At 37.7% G+C, this 26,027-nt stretch overlaps 1 protein-coding gene across 8 annotated transcripts in view; it reads left to right on the forward strand.

Moving 5' to 3' along the window:
• Positions 1-26,027, forward strand: part of LOC124645630 (neural-cadherin) — a 259,856-nt gene that overhangs the window by 197,330 nt on the left and 36,499 nt on the right. For all 8 annotated transcript variants that reach the window (XR_006986257.1, XM_047185444.1, XM_047185443.1 and 5 more), the window contains one exon: positions 10,542-10,685. Coding sequence is in view for 7 of the 8 variants with exons in the window: in XM_047185444.1 (XP_047041400.1) it covers positions 10,542-10,685 (144 nt within the window). In the remaining variant the exon portion in view is untranslated. The remainder of the gene's footprint in view (positions 1-10,541; positions 10,686-26,027) is intronic.

Below are 26,027 nucleotides of genomic sequence, written 5' to 3' on the forward strand. Positions count from 1 at the left end.
TTAAAACATTAATGATATCCCGATATTCGAAGGCTATATTCCTTCAGTGCAATTCCACTCAGTAACAAATAGACTAACATTTCGAGTAACCCGTAAATGCAAATGCACACGAAATTATTTGCCGAATGATTCGCTGATGATCGAATACGAGAGATTTGATTAATTACGAGATTTACCTACATAGCACTCGATTATGTACACCCATAATTGTATACTTCGAACTTAGCCATTTTAGGTAAATTATTTGATATACAAATTCGAAAAATACTAAAATTTGCGAAATTATTACTCAGACAAATCCATCGCGTAGTAATGTGTACCCTTATCAATCACGGAAACCTTAAGGATTAGGTGTACCTAACATAAAAGTCCATTAAAAATACGCAAAGCCCTTTTAGGTTATGTACGTAAGTACAGGAAAATGTTCATGAAAATCTGCTCATGAAATTACTACAGCTTCTGCTGGCTTTGGCAAAGAAACTACATACCTACCTCAAAAAATAATATTTTTCGATATTTATAACTGAAGTCCAGCAATAGAACCAATAGCTTCGAATCATTGCTCCTGTCGAAACTTAGTATTTATAATGCAAATAACATTCAGTTAGCCTTTAAAAGGATTAGTTCTTCACAAAATAATACAAATAGTACGTATTTAAAAGGTCAATTTAGACTAGAATTTAGCAGAAAGGTTCGTTTTATCTTATTAACTTCAATTTACATATTATATTTACATCGTGGACTCAGGTAGATACTTATTAAACTCCCTAACTAATGTTGGCCAAATTGATTAGCGCTTTTATAAAATTAGTAAGGTTCTCAAAAATATAGTTGAAGTTGGAATTCACACAGAAGAAACGTTTTACAGAGTATCGTTTGTCGTTCTTAGCATCAAATTTCAGCTCTTTGCCAAACATTATAATTGGTCGTATTATTTTACTATGAAAGTTAGTAGTCAAAGTAAGTCATTGTTCTATAATATCCTTCTATATAACACGAATATAAATAGCTCACACTGAACTAAGATGTCAGTCAACAAGATCATGTCGGGAGCGTGAATTCAAGGTACAATTACGTAAGGTATTTATAGCACATAAGTTTCCTAAAAATACCACAGAACCATTTTTTTGTATTTGGAATTTAATCACATAAAAATTATATTTCTTATAATTCATCGTAATACCTAGTGTTCATCTAAAAAAGCTATTAATAATGTTTAATCTTTTAAAAATGTTCTGCTACTGAAAGTGACGTAGAATCCTGAAAATGACGCGTATTAATTACGTCAAGCTAAAAGTCCTCGACAGAGGGTACTTACGAGTTATGCAGATTGCTAATATCTAAGTTGGTAGGTATCTACATAAATATTCGTTTAATAAGTGTCTAAGAAAATTGGACGATTCGCCAAATACTTAACTCGACAATCGCGTGTCATTGAAGGTCTAGTCTTTGTTATGTTGCTATAATGTCATTTGAAGACTCCTTTTCTTTCCTCATGAATTAGGTTTTGTAATTATGCGTCGAGCGATTCCTCACTCCATTGTAACTAACAAAAATATTAACTAACATAAACGCATAAAGACGCGCCGTAACTTTTCTCATATGAATAACTTATCCAGTTTAATAATGCATGTAATAGAAATACTACATAAACAAACAAAGTAATAACAGTGCGACAAACAGCTTCGCACAGAAATAGCAACACGTCTCCATGGAAATGGGATTATATTAGAAAAAACGGCATTAGTGATGCACCTGCGCGCCGCGCCCGCCGCCCGGGCGACAGACCAGCCGCCGGGCGCCGGTCGGGCCTGAGACAATAACTCAATCCGCGGGGACCCGTGTGTGCGCGAATGTAATCGACACAATCCAGCACAATGGCCAATCCACGCCCATCCGAACCCACTTATACTAATGCGTCCTATTGAAAACCGCTGTACACTTGCTAACGAGCACAATCCGGCCTGCGTGAGACTTACTCTATACTGGCTTATCCTGCCTCATCTTTCTCTTTATCAGTAGAGGTGATCCAAGTAATAGACATCCAATAATATATTTAATGAAAATTCTCTTTGAATAATATCGTTTCATTTTGGCTTGCGGCGTAATATTCATCTTCGGTGTGGGTATGAAGCGTAATGAATCACAGGCGAATTTTATAAAGCATCGATTTCAAATTTAAATTTTTAGATTTTGCCGCTACAGAGAGAAATAATTATTAGGGCTGCTGGTATATTACCTATTTAGCTTACCTGTTACACAATGGAAAATTTTAGTTCATATTATTTTGTTATGTCCAATTAAAGGTTGTAGCAAGACGGGCCTTAAGTAAACTAATAAGTACAAGTAAATTGGTACATCTTTCCCCAGTAGCGCTTGTTGCTGAAATAAGATTATCTATGAGAATATAACTATTCACAATAGTTTGAGCCCCTTAGGCTAAAAATCGTGTTTATAAGAACCTTCAACAGTCTCTGAATACCTAGTAACTTTTAGAAGTTTAGGCGAAGGAATATTATGTGAGCAACGTCCCCAGCAATGGTAACCATATGTTCATCGAGATTAGTCCCATATATGAAAAATAAAAACCAAGCTATAAAACAGGGAGCGCTATAAAAATGCAATATGAGCGCGGCCAGTACGCGTTCGCACATACATATTGTTTGTTTGTGACAAAAAATACCGGTTCGTTGTGCGTCGCTGCAAGAATCTATGAAAAATCAATTAACATTCAAACACAAAGCCTGACGTAGTTAACTTGTTTTGTTACTGGAAGCCACTTCGTTGCTTTTAATTGCTAAAATCCCGATAGTGGAATACTTCGGGTTACAATCCTTTTATTGAAACAAATATTCAGGCCAGTTCACACGCATACATTTTTACCAAATAAAGGTGCAGTGAGAGAAATAAACTTGCAATAACAGAGAGAAGAACAAGTATAGGCAAGTAGACATACCGATATATCACAACCGACGCAGTATCCGAGCGATCCGCACATTTCTTAGGAATGCCGTTGACGCGCCTGCTGCCAAGCAAACATGCGAAATTAGTTTTCTTACGATAGTGATGCGAAAATATGCCTTTGGGAAGTCACGACTTGTAACACCATCTAAAATACATAAAATATTTCCGTTATCCTCGCGTCACACCTTACCGCCTGCCCTTTGACGTATTCAAGTAATTGAATATTCTGCGCGTGGTTTATTTAACTTTTGTAAATATAATTAAAAGCCGTTTGTAACATTATGTTGCGTAATGGTTAATGACAATGCACGTTCTCGCAATTAATTTGTATAAATGCGCTAATAAACGCAATCTAGTGAATCATTATTATGAAAACGTGTCAAGGGGCCGCCAGTGGCACGCGCCTCTACATGCTAGATTTTTATGCGGTCCGGTCCCCCGACCCTCGCTCTCAACAGAAGTGCGGAGAGAGCTGCACCTACTACGCATTGTTTATTTAATTTGAACAATGTTTACTATTGCCACCCACTACACGATTTCGCCAGGCGGTTCAATATCCTTGCGTCACAAATTATATTTGTCGAAAACCTACCTTCGCTTGTACCTACTAGTATGTAATTGGATATATCGGTTTCCTTGAACTTAGGATGTTTGTCTTAAACTTGAACGTGGTGGTGGCTATTCTGCGGTGTGAATTGTTGCAGCTCAGTAAACTTCCCCACACATTATATCGTGGTAGGAGATTGATATTTTGGCCAAATACCGAATATTTGCCGGAAGTTTCTAATATGTGAAAAGTTTTGCAATTTACCGAATTGGGTTAGGTATATAATAAAAGCCGTGTGTTTATTACACACAAATATAAACACGATATAGAGTTCCAAATATTGAAACTTCTCGTCAAATGAATAATTATTTTATGTGTATAGCAAGACACGCTCTCTATGTTGGCAACTTTTATCCAGATTGACTCAAACGACTGGCACGAGTCTTAACCGAATCAAGTATAAATCGACCGCACCTTCGTCTATATTAGGGTCAACGCTCTGGACGTGCAGTCCTCTCTCAAAAACAAACAGCCTAGACACAAGTTAGTGCTTTTTCACACAACTTACGAAACCTCAATTTATTCGAATAGCCAACACCAGTTTCGGAACATTTCCAAAGTAAACGCTTATATGCTCAAACAGAAAGCCGTGGCGATGGTTTTGTTTATGAAGTTCACTCGGCTCTCCACTTGCACTACCTACGTACGAAATATTCTGACTATTCGATTTTATATGATCGAATATGGTTAGTTAGTACTTCCCATATAAATTGTAGACCAGTAAGCGTTTTCAGATTATGTACCAATGTTTTTATCAGTGTCGAATGTTAAGTTGGGTGTTAAATGACACGCGAAAATCGATATATTGGTATTTCCGTGTAAAGGCTGCGATGACAGTTGGCGATAGTTCGAATGATAGTGCTGAACGCAGTTGTATTTATCAATATAAAGCTTTACAGCGATGCCCTCGGCGCTGCTTCGTACAGAAATCTATAACATTTTTCATATCCTTTCACTCCTCACCTGAATATTATTAGATTGCTTTTCGCCTCTGAGGTATATTCCTTTAGGAAATTGTTTTTTCTTCTTCCCTAAAATATTGAATAGATCTTAACTTTCCAACAACAACTTTGATATTTTAAGACATTTTAAAATCATTGGCCTCATTGTAACGGTACGTGGGGAAGTTTATTCTCAAAGTTGGCCGATTTATTTGAAGTTATATCGACCAGAATCGAATATTGCGTAGTCGAAGCAGTTTGGGTTTATCGCGTACCTTTGCCGTGAAAATGTGAGAATACGGACCGTCGTAAATATGTCTTGTTTTTCCATTTACCTTTGTATCAGCCAATCTACAGATAGAGACCCGCGTCACGCTACTGCCGAGACTCTCCGAGCGATCCCGTGGCATATCGGGAATGACCGCGATCATACACATACGACCGGCAGCTTTCCTTGGGGAAATCAAAACCCGATTTGTGATATTCATCTGTTTTTTGTTGCGAAGACACCAATACCTATACCACAATACTACTGAGAAAAGAAAAAGAAATAACTCCTTGAAAGGTTCCATATAGCGTATAGACACTGGTAATTAAAGTTCTAAAAGGGAATTCATGACTCCCATTTCAAGTTGTAAACTAATATATCTCGAAGGCTGCCCCAACTCTTAGCTTTTACCCAGTTTGTGTACTTGGGGAAGTTCGGTTAACCGGTAGTTCAGCTTAAAGACAATGACAAACTGTCGCGGCACACCTCGTCAATGAATCCAATTAAGGAATTTTACACTCATCCATTAAACTTGGCTGACCCGTTTTGAGAGTTGCAAAGCGTTAAATGTTGCGGTGGGTCGATGAATGGAGACAGCGAGGCGGACCCGCCCGCTCAATGGAACTAAATAAAAATACATGTGAACGAACTAGTCTTGTTTGCGTCCGAGCCACCAATTACTTTAATCAAAGATTGATTTATAACTGGACATTCTGCCAATTATGTAAACGCGGGTCTATACGTATGTTTGCATGGACATAGCTTTATGTCATGTGCAAAATCGCAAAGCTATACCGTTCGTAGTTTATTGTTTCCGAGACCATTACGATACACACCGTTTAACGCAAAAAGAGAACCGCTGAAACGATCGAAAGTTTCGCAAAAATCCCGTTCCTACTAATAATTGAAACTGGAATCGGAGTAATGAACGCTATGCATGTGTACTGGGGTATATAAAAGAAAAAAAAACATTCTACGGGTTTTTTATTAGAAATGTGAAACATGATGTAGTTGCTGTTTTATTTCCCTATTATGCGAGATGTGAATGTTTCTATAAAATTATCTAAGGAAAGGTATTGTACATGGACACTAATTTGGTTTCAATATGTCAGCCTTTCACATAAATCTCCATTAAAACACAAAGGCTATTCCATAAAACTAATAAAACTATTTTACTTTCAAAGATTCAATATATAACCAGTATTTATCGCAGCTAAGAATAGATTTTAAAATTTAGCACTGGTTTTCAATCGGTTTCACTGAAAGAGAACAATCCCCATTTATCTTCTAAAGTAGTTCGGGCTGATCAGATAAGACGATTGCAGAAGGGACGTTGGATTTTTACGGATTCGAGACGCGAACTAGTAGCCCCCGTTGTTTTGTCTGTAATCGGACAAGACAGACGGGCACAGCAAAAACTCCAGCTTGGAAGCACAGGGAGCTTTAAGGTTTTACCTTATTTAAAAAAACCGTCAAGTAGTTTTAGTTGTTCGCACACACAATGCCATACAAGTTAATTTGAAACCTAACTTGTTCAGTAAGTGAATCTAACTCGCAGCGTTAGTGCTCTTATAGCTAAATGCCATAAACGGAATAGGTTTAATAAGGCTTCGTTGTAACAGGTTGCTAGTCTACTCTCTCCTTATCCTTTTCCTTTAGTTCATTCTGGTGTATAAGCGAGTTTTATGCCCCTGAAGGGATTTCGGAGGTCCTGCATGACCAAAAATGTGTACCAATATAGAGTGTCGTATCTACTTTGTTTCCATAATCCGGCACTCGACCTTCCGCCTGGCTCGGCGGCGTAGAGGCACGTCCCGCCACTCCGTGCACCTCTTGATAAAGAATTTCATTATCAGCACACCGCTGTGTGAATGTGTCCTGCAGATAAGCTCCTCGGACAATGGTGCCCGGGCTATTTTTAATGAACAAGCTCGCTTCATGGAATATTTAAATCGTTATCTTAGGGCCGGTGAAATAATAAAGTCTCTTAACCTAAATGCATACACCTACAAACCGCAATTTTAATTAGGAAAAGTAGGTTTAGTGGATTTACTGAACCAGCATTAGTTTATTTTATGCTCGAAATTAACAAGGAAATCTCCAGTAATGTTGCCATAGTATTAAAATATATTTATTGAGGCTATAAAAATATATAACTTATTTGTTACCGAGACCCCTCTGTTTTGCATGAACTTTCGAGATTATGCAAATGTATTTGCAGCTTAGTTTTAGTAAATACAGTTTGATGTATATCCTTTTTGGGCACTAAAACTTTGAAATTGTAATTGTGAAACTCCTAACAACTATTATCCAGTAATATTTAAATGATTCGCGTACAAAGCCACAAGTTGTAAATACCCCTGTTTTTGTTAGCACTGAAACCGTGTTTCATAAATCTGCACACGGACTACCTCACATTCGTAATGATGATAGTTAACAGCACAATAAAGTGTTCCTTTGGCTCACCACTAAGTGGTAATTGCGTTAATTTATGTTTAGATAGCGCACGTTTGACGCTCGTTCCAGTAGGCCGCGCTCGCCGGCCGCTCTCGGCGGACGCGAGCTCGCAGCTGTTTGTCATTTCACTGAATGGAGATGAAAACAGCATCGTAAACACTCACTAGTGTACACTACTCAAAAACTTAACAAGTACAACATGCTTTTAGCGCTTGTGTGAATGTGTCCTTAGGGCGCGCGCTATGAATACGTCCGCCGAGCCACCATACTCGTAGGTAACAGGATATAGTTTGTAGGAAGCTCGTTACGCTACTGTACCGCTGCGTTTGATTGCTGTGCAAGGGGAATACTAATGTTGAAACCTATGCGATTGATCAAACGGATTCGCTGGATGCCAATCGTGGAACGTAGCTTGTTCCCACTGAACTATTTTAAGATTTCTAAACAGGTTATTTGTGTTCTGTACTTCAATCACGGTTATGTAAAGAAGGCTTTACTCTTGTCGAGTGTAATCAATAATTTTCATGTTTATTTTGGATCGAAAGAAAAACATGAAGTTTCCCACGGATGCTGTAAATCAACATACGGAAACAGAATAATGCGTATATAATGCGCCCTATACGAGTTCGCTACGACTCGCGCCTCGGCCAACGTTATTTACATTCCCAGTATGTGGATATCATAACAGTGTTAAGTCAATTAGTCCCTATTTGATTCAGCTTTATGTTTCCATACAATAAGTACCTATGTATAGCTACCTCGAACAAATGCAAACAACTCTAAAAACTCAATTTCAAATATCAACACTGTAAAGAGTAAAAAGTATATTGATTTTATCGACTTGGGATTATTTAATTATAACTGGGTGATGCCTGTTTCATTTTATGTGACCGTTGACAGAAAAGTTCGCTAACGAAATTGTCCCGCCAAAGTTTGGGATAGACCGCCCCTCGCGTGTTTGTCAAAAAGTCGCTCCCGGCATCGTTAGACCGCTCTTAGCGTCCCTGATTAGTTTTTATAGCAGTCTAATTTAACTCAGCTTTGCAGGAAGGGAGAGCGGTACGGTGTTTCATGGTCATCCTCTAAGCGGTAGTAAGGGATCAAGGCCCGAGCACACCGACGCTTAAACGTAACGAGTCTTCTGTAAAGTTCCCGAACATTCCAATTTATTATTCTATTCAAAATTCAACGCTATGGTCTTTTCGACAACAGCACACAGTACTGTCTAGATTTACAGTAATAAAACCAATTGCTAATAAACAAAGCGTTGTTTTTGCAGCGTAATGTTTTGTCCGGCCGTTTTGTACGTGACAAATTCCTTTTAATTTATACCTTTGTAATTTTATTATAGATGTATAGTAGCCGGCATATAACTTGGCAAGGATTTGGGACCTTTAATAAGTTTGAGCTCGCACATAGTGCACTAAATTATACAAAAAACTGGTCCCTGTTATTGCTTGTGCATTATTCTATGGTTATTGACATCCTTTAGTGGCGATTATGTCTGCTTGAAAAAAATAGGACTTGTTTTCATCTCACGATTCTTGCCAAGTTACGTGCCGGGAACTATACAGTGTACACCTACTTGAATATTTATAACTGAGATTGAGACAGAGAATTCAATTATGCTCTCAAATACATTCAAACGAACTGGCCTACTAAAACTTAGTTTCTCATTGAACTATACAAATTCATTCAAGTTATAAGTTCGGCCAATATTTGTAGTTACATAATATAATTTGATTTGTAATTTAGCATTAGTTAGGTATCCTAAAGGCTATGTCGCCAATTCGTTACAGATGAAGTCGGGCTAAGCGGAGGCAGGTCGGTTGGATCCTCCATTGTTTTCCATGTCGCCAGAGGCTTTATGTCAATGAAGATAAGGGCTAGATTACTGGAGCTGGGCTTAAAAGCCTCCGTATGTTTGCTAATAAAGCGGCCGGACATTTTGCCCAGAGGGGTCCTAATTTATCATTGTTGAGAGTGCGCCTCAAACGAAAGCAATTTCCGTCTAGAATTCGTTTTTTTAGAAACGATTTCTCTCGAGAACTCAGCTTAGAGTTCATTTGATGTTGTCCAATTAGGATTCTATTACAAAAGCTTTTACAAAGAACAAGGCCAAATTCACTTATCTGAATACATCTTGATGCATGAGCAGCTACGAAATCAGATTAGTCTATCATACCTATACTTTTACTTATGAACGAAGTGGAGCAATTTGATTATATCGTTGATCGTAGCTGTACAGCGTTGTGGACATTCTAGTAGAAATAAATATTTGTTATAAATGTACACAAAGAGCAAGACTGTCTATCAAAACGGAAATGAACGTAGCGGAGAGCAGTTGAAAAATACACCGATACCATCTCGAGGCTGGAAAATGTGGAAATTAAAGGATTCTATTGTTTGGCTCTGCACGGTTATTCTCTCTTCTACTTGTCCCCATTTCGGCAGATAAGATATTTTTTTATTATAAGCGGTACTAATGCGATCGCAAGATGACTCGATTAGACTAGCGAGCGCTCTCGTTCAAACTGTTATCTGTATTATAAAACTATGCTGAAAATAATATCCTTGGCAATACTCGGACGTTTATTTTATAAAAACGTCTAACAAAGACTCTAAAAGAATATTATTTCTAGATGTGCGCCACACCTTCACGTAGTCAAACCGCCACTGTAATCGCACATCAATTGGCTGTCTCAAGTGAACTCGTGTAATATTCACAAAATGCCAACATTGAAAGCAGCTTCAGATCGTGTGCCTATCGAGTATAAACACGTTCAATGCGAGTAGGCACACAAACTCATAGAACTGTGCATAATTCACGTTGACGTACAGTTTCTCGCAAAGGTTTTTACTTTTTACTTATCTTGTGAAGCGAGAGACCTCAGATGACGACCAGTGATTCGTGAACAAGTTCTTGTTCGCTGTTTGCCATTTCTTTGGCCATTACACAAAATTATTTGCGCGTAATAATTGTAAATTTTTGGACAAATTGCTTTTGCACCGAAAGTAATACAATGAAAATTTACTGAAAAAGAAACGTTGATTGACAACTTATCGATATTGAATAACATTTTATTGAATGGCTCGTAAAGTTTAGTATTCCGTGCTCTCCCGGTTCAGTCAGTTTTGCACTGAAAGCTTTCTTTTGTTCTCGCGCAATACATCACTTAATTTTATAGCCAAACAAGCGTAGAACTATATTCTAACTTATACGCATACAGCGTCTCAATAACGCTGTCAAGGTTTTTATATTTGTACCAGTATGACGTATATTAAAAGGAGGTTTCTTTTCCAGTGACTAAATTCATCCGGATCGGCATCGCTGACAAGAATGACAACCCGCCGTACTTCGACAAGGAGCTGTACGAGGCGGAGGTCGACGAGAATGAGGACATCCAGCACACCGTACTCACCGTCACCGCCAAAGATCACGATGAATGTAAGTACATAGCTTTATCATACACACACCAAATATTGTTCACCAACAAACAATCCAAAACTTTTACCAAAATTCTCATTTTTTCTACAACAAACTAACAAGTGGCGTGTTTATATAAAATATTCGCATCGACCCTAATGCGAGGCAACACTGCAACAAGGAAAGAACATCTAAAACAAAAAGTTCCGCACATGGCCGCTATATTTTATGCCATCGGATCAAGTTCCGCTTAACTTTGTACAAAGAAAATCACTCGCTGTGTCCCGAAGATATTCCGCCTTACACTCGGATTGTAATCGAATGGTATTAGCTTCGACAAGAATAATGTATAACGAACTAAGGAAGATATTACGTACGAACGTCTTCATAATATACCTCACCTGAGCGCTGTATACATAGATTAAGGGTTTCAATCTTGTGCCATTTATTGAAATTGAATCGAGTCGTTGATTGTCCCGTAACTACCTAATACCAGATTCTCATCAAAGTAACAAAGCAGTGAGGGCTGCGTATGTTTCCGAGATATTACATTTTGTGAGAATAATGCTGTGAATATGCATTTATAAAAAAGCGTCCGCATTGAGAACCTCCTCCTTTTTGGAAGTCAATTAAATATTTACAACAAAAATGACACTTCAATCATGTATGTGAACACGCATTTACGTGCTTCGAAAAATGGCAAAATTGCCACGCACGCTGTAGGAAATAACTGTTGTTTTTTATGTCGAGTCGATGAGTTTTAAATTAAAAATGGAAAGGGTTTTGGTAATTTGGATATATAAAACCGGTTTAAAATGAATTGCATGTGTCCGTCCATCAATAACAAATGTTTAACATTAATAGAAATCGAAGTCAATCTTTTTGAATGAATTTCGCTAAAAGCCTGGATTGACAAAGCATTTTGTACTTAGTATGTATTTTTCTTTAGCCATTGTTCACACGCTTTGTTCCGCTGACGCTTTGTCCGTTTTCTTTTAAGTCGATCTAAGAAATGGTTGACGTAGTTATTATTGTTATTAAAAAGTAAGCATTGTTGTAATTTCCGTTCTGAAATTAACTCTATAATAACCGATTTAATTACAACAAAAGCTATTATTACATTTTGAGGCTATACACCTACTTAAAGTTCTTGTTGGCAACGCTTATAAAAATGATTTTCTGTTCAATTAAAAACACTGGAATAAAAATCTCAGTTGCGGAACACACCCATAACATTCACCATACAAATCTGTGTATTTTATACCTTATGACGACATTTTCAAGATATTAAAGACATAAATTTTACATTGGGATAAGCCGCATAAGCATTTTCTTTTGTAAATAGAATGGAGAAGGACATTCGTTTGCAAGTATCGTTTTACGTAAGCTTTAAAATCTCGGCATTAATTACGATTTATTTAGACATATCTGATATACGGGAGATTAAATTCGATTATATCCTTCGAATGTATGTGGACATTATTTTTAAATCACAATAGCGATATTCAAATCGTGCAATATTATTATCCAAGATATAAAATGCGGCTACCAAGTTTGCATTGTAAGATTTCCAGTAGTCTGAATTTGTATACACACTATTCCGAAATACAAGATTATATTATTCGTCTATGAGAATGAAATACGTAGTCATAAAGAAAACTAAATTGAAACTATGGTAAAGAGAGTGGATTAAATTTAAAAATTGAAATATCCATCACATGGTACCTATAATTGAATTCTGCATGTTTTTCCATTCACCGGTTTGTACTCAATCATTCTCTTTATAAAACCATTTTATAGAGAGTATATAATGATGAAATATCATATTACGGGTATAACTCATGCTGCACATACATAATATTGCTTATCCAAGCGTTGGGGGTGAATCGCTAGTGTTATTATTTTGTAGTGCCAAGTAGATTCAACGTTATGGATATTGCTGGCATCGAGCGTGTCACCGGGCCCGGGCGGCGAGCGCTAGTTCGAACATGGAACACGAAACTTTCCCGAGAACTGGCAAGTGCGCCTACGTGCGACGTCACACAGTAACAACTGTAGCGCTTACGTTTGATCGATGAGTTCGCACAGTTGCTGCGATACATTATATATCGGAGAATTCCTTCGCTCAGCGCTACACGTCGCCGCCGGCGTCACCCCTCTAATACGGCCCTTATTAAACTCACAACCTTTCCGTACCTTTTCATAATGACATTAGGTACTGTCGCAAACGTAATTTTCTTGACTTCATAATATAATTAACTTAAGGTCGGTAATGCTTTAAATTACGGGCAATCTGGTCATGATGAAAATAGTCTCGGGGACGTAGAGGTAGCAAGTAGAGGTACCGGTTATTTTATAATACCCAGTAGACTATTTTGGAAGGTTGGTACGAATTGAAAGTATAATAAAATTTTCTCTTACTACATCGTAAATCTTTTGGGGTCGCTGATGTCCAACCGTTTGTTTTCACCAAGAGCTACTCAATAATGAAATTGAATTTATTTTTTGTTCGTGTACCATCGCAAACCATTTTTAGAATGGACGTTCGTAGTAATAATCTCTGCAAGCTGCCTCGTGTCTATCCATCCTTTATAGTACTCAGTTATTGTAATAGTCATAATAAAAAACAAAGAGCAAAAATATTATTGAATAGTATTAAAATATCAGACTTCGCTCTCCTTTCTTTTATAAATTTATTTAAGAGCGAGTTATTTGAATTACTTCAGTAGTAGGTATAAGATGATAGAACACGATCTCGTTTTGTAGAAGTTATAAATTCCTTTCGTCGTTTGGAAACTTACGTCGCCTTAGGTCCTACAAACGTTTAAGAGCTCTCTAACATTCAGTCGAAAAGTGTTTTCAATCTTTTATTACTTTCTTTCACTTTTTCCTTTTTTAAAACATTATCATAAACTCAAGGAATTGCTTGGTAATTTGTTAAATAAATACTTTTCTATCTACAAAGATTTACTTTCAATATGATCAAATTACCTTATACAAAAATAATCTAGCAATCATTGGGTACTTATTTACTATGTAATTTACTTAGGTTATAGGCAGTATCGTATAGTAGCGGTGTACTGAATAGAAAAACCGAATGGAATAATAATAGTAGCTTACTACCTACTGCTTTACGAAATTGTTATCATACGGACGAATGTAACAAAGAACTTATATACTTTACGTTCAGTACCTGAATCCATAGGTTTACGTGAATAAAAGAGAAAAAACTTATTGTTATTTTCTTTCCGAAATTAACTTTAGCGAAAAGGCAGATAAACATGTATGTTCAAACAAAAGTGTAACTAAGCGTATCGTCGGTACACAGACTTGAAGTTGTGTGTAGCGTTTACAAGTGTGGCGTAACTCCGCCACAACTTGAGTTATTACTTACAATAAACGACACTGTCGTACTAAGCTCTCAATGCAAAACTTAGAATTGCATACGTTGTTATAACGGACTTGTATCAACTTCACTGGATAGGTAACATAACTACTTAGAGATGGAATCGCCTTGCAAACTATCTGGCTATGTACGTTCGTATCGTAAACATCGTGGCCGACCTTACGTGTACACAAAGAGAAAATGTAACAACATTCCATCTCACTGGCCTACTTGTTACTATACAGAAGACATTTAGCTGATCTCAATTTCACTAGCATGCATTCATAGAATTAAATTTACTGAATTCAGAGAGATCAAGTTTTAAGCTCCGGTCACGCAGAGATGGAATTTCAATGTTTATTTGCACGTCATTTATATGAAGGAAGATTTATAAAGGCCTTAATTTTATGGTAAAGGACTCTTGATACTTCTAAATTTTATTAATATAAAATTAGTATATAGTTAACATTTTTTGTACGTCGACAGCGTCGCGTCGCAGCATCGCCACGGGCGCTTACAGCTGCATTCTTTCGTATTAAAATCTCCGTCTCCAACAGATGTCGCCGGGACGTACCGATTCAATCTTGCTTTTTAACTGCCTCCGTTTCTTTTTCCTCGAGAAGATCGAGAAAGAAGCGTGAAACATATATACAACTAGCGCCTTCACCGCGTACTCATGACAAATTAGAATTTTATCTGGCGTTGCAACTGGACCAGTGTAATCGTTCTGCTATATTCCGGGTTGAAATATGTTCTCATTTTAAATAATGACTCTATTTGCGCCAGGGAACTGTAAATATTTTTAAAGATAACGCGCCAGGTTTATTGCGTGTGTACGTGCTATAGCAACTTGAACGCTCCGGTAATAGCCGGCGTGCAAAAATATTTTTGTTTGTGAAACGGTCTGTTTGCAGACATTCAATATAGCGGTGCTCTTGCCGAGAAATAGCTAGCATTGGAATCGTTACTTTAACTTTTATTTGTTATTCAATTAATTCTTAATAATGTAATGATCTAGACTTAGATTGATTTAGGTGGCAGACAAGCTAAGGAATAACTTTGTCTCCCTATCTCATTAATCAAGTGAACAATTTCAAGAGAGCCGTATCTGTGAAAGCTTTTCAAACAGTAACTTATTCTCGTTAAGTTAGTTCAGCAAACGTGGTTTACATTTCTCACATTGTTTTCGTGAACAAAGGTATTTAAATATGGAATTTGATATAGGTATTTAATGTGACGCGTTGGGTTGTGACTGTTTTAGAAAAAGCGCAAAAATATGGCGAGTGCTGTTTCATTTTCCAGGTTATGTAAATTTGGGCGATAAGTGAAACGCCGACCTGCCTGCATGAGGTGTTTATATTAAACAGCTACTTAACTTATATCGAGTAAGTGGCAGTCCGAGCAACAGTTGCGATTGAATAATCAGTTAATATCTGTCCCAGTAAGGATCAATTAGCCGCGCCATTAAACCGAAGGTCTGGAAGTAAGTGCCGTTGTCTAGGACGAAACAGATCCTGCGTCCGTTACTCCGGGGCCATTACACTAAAGAATGAAGATTACATTCGCTATACAATTGATTGACCACATTCAGTACAAATCGACCGAATCAGAATATACCGTACCCTCGCTTTCTATTGATAACTTTGCTCTTTTTTCGTATGTGTGCGGCGGTATGTGTTTCCGATATGCATTTTTGATTTGTACGACAGGATCGAAACTGGCTTATTTCGGTCTCACCCACACATACGAATACTGTACATATAAGCACACTATTCACTGAACGAAATCGGGATGAAACTATCGAGAATTGAATCCCGGCGATTTTTACGCTTCAATAAATTAAAGGTAAAAATATATCTAAGCAGCCCGTCGGAGAATTCATCGTTAAAAGTTTAGCCAGGTAAGTATGTTATTATTGGTAAGTTGTGCTAACTCTGGTAATATATTTACATGAAACTCGATATAAACTTGTTAGAATATGAATACCTAGGCCGAAAAAGTTTTTATCTTATTTGTATCAATAGGTACTTGTTCAAATTGTTTATTATTGAAACCAATAAAATAACTTGTAGTCATTTGAAAGAATTTATCAATGTCATGGGAATGCGGGAAATGCTGATTCTGTTCTGATATTGAGGGCTCGGTTTGAGATCCCGTCGGAGGCGCCATTATGTAATTGATTCACCATTATGAATGTCGCAGCTTGACAATGCGGCGCTGGCTTATACCTACTTGACTGATGACCACAGTTATCGCCCTCTCAGAACATTACACACAGATTTATACGAACATATAGATTTCCACTAGCTACAATAAATCTTTTAATTGTTCAAACGGAAGATCAATTTAATTTTAAGCCTTGGTTACCACAACTGATTGAAAATATTGTATGTTTCTATACAACAGTTAGTTTACCGTATAATCACTACCACATTAAAAACTTTTAACAACTGTAGTTAAAGTATTATCATTTTACTGCGTGGGAATTTAACTACCCACGCAGAATTTACCGCATTAAATTTACTCCCAGCTCTAAAAAGGTTTAAGCACGAATCGTCATGTTTCATTTTTATTACTCAACCCATAGGTACTCTTGTACAATACTACCAATCGATATAGCTTTTGAAATAAAAATAACAATTTCAAGGTAGAAGAAAATTCTCATTTGTAAGACGGAGCAGGCGCCAGTAATAAAGCAATCACGGCGAGGCGGTGAGGGAGCACAATGACTAATTAGACGTCATTCCCAAACTCATATAACCGCACACGTTATTATTCGCGAGCACTACAGACGGTAATGAGAAGCTCGCCGTCTGAGCTCTCTCCAGTCCACCTACTACAAGTATTTATTAATACAAACGTCAGGAAATACGCTGCGCCCGCGGTGCGCGCCACGCCGCACGCGACCTGCTTGTCACAGGTAATGAGTTATGAGACACACAGATACTATCCGTACCTCGAACTTCGTACATTCAACTAAACATAGTTATGGGTAATTACGTGAATGCCATAAAATTACACCGCGGCACGTAATCATTTACTTTGTCGACGCTACTGATTCTACGAAATAAATTATGATCGCGACCAAATTAAAATCTAGGCTCCAAACCTCAACGTTATAAATAACAATGCGATCGTTAATTCGTCGTTTATTATAACATTCTCTGGGGTCCATCTATAAATTACGTACTTTACGAGCTAAGCTGACCTCAATTATGTCAATCTGAAATTAAATTATAGATTTGTTGTATTACCCGAAACTCGTGTTTTATTTATGAAGCACTATGGACTGATCAGACTAGTAGAATATTCATTGTTAATAATTAATTCGGTCACGCATACTGCAGGTACAGCGGTACATTGATCTTGATCCCGCGTCGCATCTTGAACCGAGAAATGTGGGACATAGTTCTGCTGATAAATTAACAGTTCGCGTGCTTTATAACAAACTGCAGCAACCCTTGACAGGTAACACAGTAACTCATTCGAGCTGTACCTTACAACTATTTTTACGATCCATCTTGAATAGAAATCTTTATAATTGCCATGAATAGAGGCGAGCTAGAGCACGAAGATATTTCTTTATATTGTTAAGAGATTATAAATCACAGTATAATTTCGAGCGCCGCATAAATCATAAGGTTACTTTATATCTTGAGTTAACTCGATCCTTGAATCTGGACTATCTTTGTGAATAGAGGTTATAAATCATGAGCATCGTGCACTATCGGGCGTGCGCGTTGCCCTAATTAATTATGCAGCCGACGCATTAATAACACGCTTTAATTGTAGACGCCTTTTGCTTCTCTCATCTTTAACTTGCGCGATTGTATTGAGCAGAGCGCGCACTCCGCCTGCCGCCGCTAATGGATGATAAAACCAACGTCAACGCGGCTAACAACGGCATAAATTAAGAAACCCTCTGAAATACTTGATAAATTACAACGCGCCTCTAAACACTCGTATGTTTAAATAGTCGCTCGTTAAAAGCAGTATACGTACAGCTTGGGATACTATTCGTACCTTAAATTCTTGATTCCTTTTCGCAGAGTAATATATTACCCGGCAACCCAAATTTTAATAAATGTAGACCTCAGTTCTGTATCAGTTTAATGAGCATACACCGCCTTGCGGCACTGAATAAATAGTAATCTGTCGAGTGTCGACTCAGCTAATTGATGAGCTCTAATTGTTGGGCCAGATATCTCTAACTGGTAGCGTTTGCCAGATGACACAGGCGTCGCTCAGGACACATTTGGGTCAACCTTAGCTGGAGGGTCACTCGTCTGGAGTGTAGTCCTCCATTTGCGTCCACAGGGCCGCTCGACCCACAGCGTCACGTTGAGTGATTGTCTCGCTAATTCGCCGTGACGTAAACGATCAGAGTCCCACACCCCCCTCACTCGCCCCGCTTGCCCTACATGCTTATTGCTCGAGAACGGTCAACGTCGCTCAGCTCAGCAATAATGGAAAATTACTATCTATGTGGGCAACCTCACGACTTTACCTACTGGGGAACGCTGTAAACTTTATGCAATTTGCTAACGTGACTTACTAGACACTAATTTAATTAGCAAGTTATGCTAGAACGACAACAAAGCATACCTGCAAGTTTTCATCTGCACAAAAGTGATTAAACAGAAAGTAATAAGATCTAATGAAATAAAATGATATTCCACAAAGCACAAAGTAAGTATAATTGTCAAGAGTCATCTTATATTATCACAGTAACCAACAAATCTCCATAAGGCTGTTATTTATATTTAAATTACGTATGAATATTTAAAAATTCCAGTTTCTCGTCTCAGTCGCAAAGAGACATTTGCAAGTTAAGATGGGAAAGTATTATATTTTTAGTAAAATTAATTGGTCTTTCCTGGCAATATAGATTGTTCTTTGAGAATATTAAGTCCTTAAAATGTTTAGGAACGACTTAAGAGATATTTATAGGAGATTATTTTAAAAGGTACACCGTGTCCTGAATATAAAGTAGATTAAATCTAATAAGACAATGAAGGTAAATTCAGTTAGCTGAATCAGGGCAATTTCGTCGTACCGATATCATCAATATGAGCCTGTACATGCCATAATCCTTGAGTGGTATTCCCCGGTGGAGTGTGTACGCATTCCCGTGACACTTGACAAATTACATTATGATTTTGTTAGCGGAGTCAGCAACAGTCGGGACTTAATTTCAAGTTGCGCGTGCTGTTAAACGGGATTTTTTTTTGGGAACGTGAGTGAGTCGTCCGGGTGGTAGTTCGTGTAATGCGGTGAACTCGGGACAAGTTGTGCAGTAGCGAGTGACTCGGCGGCGGCGCGCTCCGCCGGCGCTGTCAAGCTGTCGCAACTTACCTACCTACTTTATTTCTTACGCCTCCTATATTTCCCACTGATTAAGTGTCGCGCCACTCCCCAGACATAGTTAGTTCCTGAACTCTAACTCTCAGCCTGTTTATGACTGTTCAACTGATACGATAAATTCACTGCCGTCGTTTAGACTTACGCTGAATAATAAAAGAGCAGTTTCAACAAAATTAATACGCCATTAAAAACGTTTTTCAAATATCGTTTAGATTTATCATCGGTATTATGTTCGCTTCCGAATATTAAGGCATAAAAGTGAAGTATTGAAATAAGTTAAAAGCCATTACGTATGATCGGAACGAGTTGAAATGCTTTTTAAAATTAAAAGGCTACTTTATAGTGCCAGCTGGTTACGCATAACTTTGCTACTTTCATTTAAAATATATGCGCGTATATTTCTTTTACAACGTGTAGGTATTATTTATTGCAACTACCTGAGTAGTTTTGACGAGAGCTGTTCACTTTAACTGATCATTTTAATAACCTGCCTCCACTTAATGATATATATTTTGTAAACGCCGATAATGAGGAATGCATCAATTCAGTCGAATTTTCTTCTCACGTACAACCGTAGCAAATACTCGTAGCACGTCGCTCTCGTGCTACGAATATGCTACGCGGCTACGATGCATATGTTGTCATAATAATATTCACTATCGTTACACAGCTTTTAAAATGTTCATTGAGTAGGTAGTCTAAAAAAAACAATGAATGAAAGAAATAAAAATACATTAGATATACACCTACTAAGTTAGGTATACCTTTGTATAATGTCAAATTATAATGTCAGTACATTCTTCTTCGCCATTCATTGTGTGCGTGATATTTTTTGAGCGCGTTATCCGAGGCGGCTGTGTTTACTCGCGCGTCGCTCATTGAGGGCTAAGCTTAAACACCTCTTTGACAATGTGCCCTGATAACAATGTGCCTCGAATAAATGGCTACCTCCGGAGCTTTTCACTCTAAAAATATGTACCGCCGCTTTTTGAAATAGAGATACGACACTGACAAGTTGTTTTTCTAACATCATTCGGAGGCATGATATTTTTAAATTTTGAGTGTCTCTTTGTTTGGCGATGTCAAACGGCTTTGCCTTGTAATTTCAGGTTCGTTTCCCGGGTTTTGAAAAGTGTTGTTGATTTATTTTAGTTAGGTCCGGTCATTGTATTGATTACGTATGGCATTTAAACAACTGGTATTATGTTTCGTTGGTACACTTCTGTCGTTATTCCCAGAGAAAATATAGGTAATGTTACATTATTATTCCTATATTAAATAAACTGGTTTCACATAATCGGCTTACAGCGAGAAGTCTTTCTTATTGTTTCGGAGTTCCTTCTGTTCGAATGCAGGGAAGCGTTGATGTGGGTGTTCCTCCGTAATTTATACGTCTTTTGTTGTTATATTACACTATGTAGCTTGTTATATTTCAACCTGTATTTGTATTTGACCTATTTACTTGCACTATTGACAATGTCTCATAAAACTACATAAAGGTTTATGTATCTTTGAAAAAAATATACCCGTGCATTGACACAAGAGACAACACGATGTTCCATGTATCCAACGTGGAATATGTTCAGCGGGTAGTTATGCAAGCGGTTCTGGGAAATAATTACAAAACAGAGCCATTATTTCCCGGCCATGGTTAAGTCCCGTGTAATACGAGGCGTGTCTATTACCGTCGATCCGGCACGAATTCAGATTACGGGCCGCTACTCAGAAATTCCATATGGGAAAACCCAAAAATACGCACGAGTTCGCCAACCAGGAACCCATATATGAAAAAATTGCAAAAACCATTTTAGAATTCACAAATTTTTCGTACTTCTTCGAAAGTATGATGAAATATTCATTGTTTGACGTAGAAAAACACTATATATACATACATATTGTTCAAAATTTCTTTCTCTCAATTAGTTTTCCATCCACGTGGATGCTATATCTATAGTAACAGGAATCTGTAACATTTTAAATTACCCGCATGAATCTGGCATCTGACATGCTGCCAAGGATTGACGATTGAATACATCACTAGCTGCATCAGAATCACCAAATGATCAGGTGCCTATCTATTGTGGGGGCACATTGTCTGAAGGCTAATTAGAGCCTGACAATGACGGCTGACGCTATGCACAATAGGATCGGTCAGCAACTAATACCTTGAAATTAACAATTTCGTATCAGAAGCAATTTCATTAATTTGTTAATAAATTATACTCGAAATTTAATTAATTGTTAATATTTTGTTTGTGTTTCGTGGTTTCATGTTAAACGCGGTTTTTCTGAATATTGTTTCTCCGCGGTTTCTATCACGAAGGCCATTAATCTCTGCGCCTTACACAAAAATAGCGGGAAATACGGACATTTTGAAACCACAGTCGCCCACAAAATACGGCAAAAATTCTCACAATAATAATATGATACCCCAGTGTTTTTCTCGCAATTTCCTTCTGACTTGGCCCACCCTTCTCGGAGAATTAAAAACGACACAAACTATTTATCATTCCGCTGCAATTTGTTATAATCAAGTGAAGTAAACAAATTGCCGACGTACCTCGAGCTGATGGACTGGCAACCTACTTTACTATTTATACTTTTGGGTAAAACAAAAGAACCTTTTTTTGAACACGCAACTACGCATTCCTGTATACTATTTTTTGCGGTCATACATGTGTTTTTTCCTCACGGATTAGTTTATAGCATGTAAAAAGTGCACGAGGTGTCTCGGATGTTGAAAAGTACATATTTCCAGTAAGTTGTCTGAAAATCACTTTACCAGTTACAAGTAGGCATAGATAAGATTTGGTTTTTAAATTGAACAATTCAGAGGATCATGAAAATAAATGACTATATTTACAAGTGAAAAATATCACTGCCTAGGATCCTCAACAGATATAACTCATATATACATTACAAAGATCATAAATAATATCTTGATACATAATATCAGTCGTTCATCTCCCGCCTCCAGGAATAATAGTGAAATGTTGTACGTTCAATCATTTCTCTTGTAATGACATCCGTCTGACTTTTAACCTCGAGAGAAGAATCCTATTAATCTGTAATCTGGATTATCTCAAACACAATCATGCCCAGACAAATACGTCATTAAAAACGTCTTATGCTTATTTCAGTTTGGGGTACAATAATCCTCTTAACGTGCTATGTAAACATAGAGTGCGGGTGTATATACTGCTGCTGTAAAAATACAAGGGAATCGTAAAATCAGTCATGATTTCTTATGCTGCCGAGCCACTGAATAGTAATTCTTGTACCTACGTTACATACCCGCTTTAACATTCATGAATAACATTACGATTGATATATCAGATAGTATTATAGCTACAATATGTTACAAGCAACTGTTGTTTTCCAGTGCTACTATTTTTATAGAACGCGCATATCTTTTATGTATTTGTCAGAATTTATGACAGGTGTATTGTATTTTACATACAACTAGAAATTTACGTTTACTAAGGAATAAAAAATAAGTTCTTAATTATAGGTATACTAACTTAAAAAGTACCTACCGATATTGATTTCAGTGTTTTATATTTCTTATAGAGGAATGTCATATATATATATATTAAAAAGATTCAAGGTTAAGTCTTTTGATAAAAAATATAAAAGCATTTGCTGTGACTGCGGTCCTTATTCTTTAACAATCGCAAAGGATAACCAGGCTTTGTTCTAACTCCACAATTCCACGAATGTGCAAGCCAGCGCAGTCACAAGTCGGGCTTAATCTTAGAATCTGTTTCTATCTTCCGGAGCAGCCGTGGTTACAGCCTTATGCTCCGACTCACAGTCAGTCATCCATTAATTGCGCTTCCTTGTTACGATAGCATTCCGCATTTCTCTCAAACAAACAATACGTCTTGTTGGCCTGTAACTAATACATAAACTCAAATTATAATTAAACAAAATTATTATAAATTGGCAGCCACCAATACGAACTAAGTTAAACTTTGGCATAATTTAAATACACAAATGCTAAAAGCTTATCTTGGCAGTGCTTGCGCGAGGACCGTGTTTAGTATGTATTTATTATCGAGATGCTGAAACCTCGGGACCATTATCTCGGTAATTAGACTCACGGAACAGTCGATTAATTCAGGACCCAAGATTTAAGGATATCCAGTTTGTCGAAAACTAATCGGATATTCCGGATTAAAAGCCATCGTAGACTTATTGGAATTCTTTGTCGAAGGGAAATATACAAATGTACTTTCGATGTTCATTAGTTGCGATCGGCAGTACGATGCCGTTATCGTGGCTTTTACGTTCGTAAAAAGTTTATGACTGCTTGCAGAGGTAAAATATTTTTAGAGAAATGCTTGAGTATGGATGAATGGTTGCAATTACCATAAAATTCTGCTATAAGTAAAGGATCCGCATGGGGAGGTGGCGCCGACGTGCAGCGGTTACGACTGTAGCGCAGACGGCGGACGCGCGATCTTCGTGGCGCGATAATTACCCGCGTCAATATGCGCTGTGCGCGCTCTCTGCTCTCTCAGTCCACCATTTGAATATTTCCCCGCGGGCCAAGTTTGTGGTATGCTCGTTAGAATCGCTGCTGGGTAGAGTTTTATTAATGTCCGACATGATAACGACATGTAGTGCGGTTGCCGCTCACCCGCATGTCACACGGTCAGCTGAATGAATAACTCGCTTAAGCCGCAACGGACGTCATAATTATGTATTTCAATTCCTATTTTAATTTCACAATTGCTGCACCGCACAGTTTCAAAAGTATCCTCATTTTAATATTCATTGTTATACAAAAAGAAGCTTTAGCTATGAATTCCGTTATTTGAAAACCATAAATTTCATATAAATGCACACAAACATGTCTACACGAATGTCGGTAAAAACAAAAGAAATAAGAATATTTACGATGCGAGGAATGTTAATGTAGAAATTATTAATACATGTGATTGTAATATGAGGGTCGGGAAGCATGGACGGACGCAAAAAGCACATTGTGGCATGATAACGAGACCATGTCACTTCCATCTCTCGTTGGCTCGAAGATTTATGTGGTTGCAATAAAATCTCCTCGTTTGAATAAACATCTCCACGGCTGAGGGCTGTGACAAATGGCTCGCTGGGCCCGCCAGCAGTCGAGACGAACATTAGCCGAAATAATTCTTTTTAACGGCGGCGAGTGGGCTCGACTTGCCGCCTAATTATTCATGTGCGACCGGTCCGATACGCCTTGCCAACTTGCCGCCCCATGTTTCGTCCTGTCCTGAGGTCGTCCTATTAATTAACTTAGGTATCGATTCATTACGATCATTAGCCGAGCTATTGTTATACGATCCATGTTGTACCTATGTAGCTCTGCTTTTTTTAAAAACTTGATTTTAATTTAAGAAACAACGGTCTCGGAGTGTACAGCTTTGTTTTTTACTTATTGAAAAAATTTATAACCAAACTTTAACAGACTTTTCCACTATATGTTATTCGAAATAAAAGTTACAATTATATAAATAAAGGTATTATATTATTAAATCCACTGGGTTTTACCTTTATGAAAATAATTCTACTCACATTACCTTCATAAATGTAGATTGTATTAATCTTTTCTGAAAATTCAACAATAACGGTGAATATTAATTCATAAGAATTCAAAAAGTTCCAACAAGAAATTGCTTGATTTGCCTTTGCCAAAGTTCGTGAGTACTAAATTTTCCGTTCCTTTAAAGGCGGGTACTTTAAAGGATGGTGATCGGCGAACAAAAACTAATTAAACCGAACATCGGCATGTGTAGAGTCGAAGAGTAATGAATATAGGAGGCACACAGAGCCCACCTCCTGCGCGCCACCCTCACTAAAAAAGAACATTAATTGAAGCAGTGCGCTTTTACTACAAATTAATTGAAATCTTATCGGTAACTGCTTCATCACTGTTTTGAACATAGAATAACTTATTCGAAATTAATAAAGTTTAGAACTTCAGTCCGAAGTTAATTATATTCTTCTAGCGAAATAATGCCCTCATAATAGTGCGTAGTTTAATTAGTTAAGTTGAGCTCTTGGAGTTAGTGGCGGGTGACAGAGATTAGCAAGCGACGCGATCGGGATATGAGTAATTCTACCGGTGTCGGTAATTGAGTCGGCGACGTCAAATCGTTCATTTCCGTCGTCGACCACGGGATCCCGGCGGACTAATCATACAGCTCACCGTCCTGCCGATCGAGTTAATTGAAATATGAAACTTTTACCTGTTATGAAGTACGTACTAGACGTATTTATTCCGTTACCACAAACGCCTTTTATTACCTCTTAGAAATAACATAAGCAAATTTTAATTTAGTCGCCACCAGAGATTACGGCCGGTCGTTCATTGTGGCGGTTACTGCGCACCGTTTGTTTACCTAACTTAATTGCTCACTCAGCAGACATTACGTAGACAAGCACGAAAACAATAAAACAGAGCTGCAACGTTAGCCGCAGTGTTGTCGCAAAAACCATTCCGAGAACAGCGTCACTTTAAGTAATGAATGGTGTAAACTGCTATAAAGTACGTACACCTGTTCCTGCGGCGCGCGACGCTGAGCAGCCGCGCGGGGAATGCCGGCCAAATCGTGACGCGCCGGAATGCT

This window comes from Helicoverpa zea, chromosome 3, assembly GCF_022581195.2.
Source record: "Helicoverpa zea isolate HzStark_Cry1AcR chromosome 3, ilHelZeax1.1, whole genome shotgun sequence".
In the NCBI taxonomy this organism is placed as follows: Eukaryota; Metazoa; Arthropoda; class Insecta; order Lepidoptera; family Noctuidae; genus Helicoverpa; species Helicoverpa zea.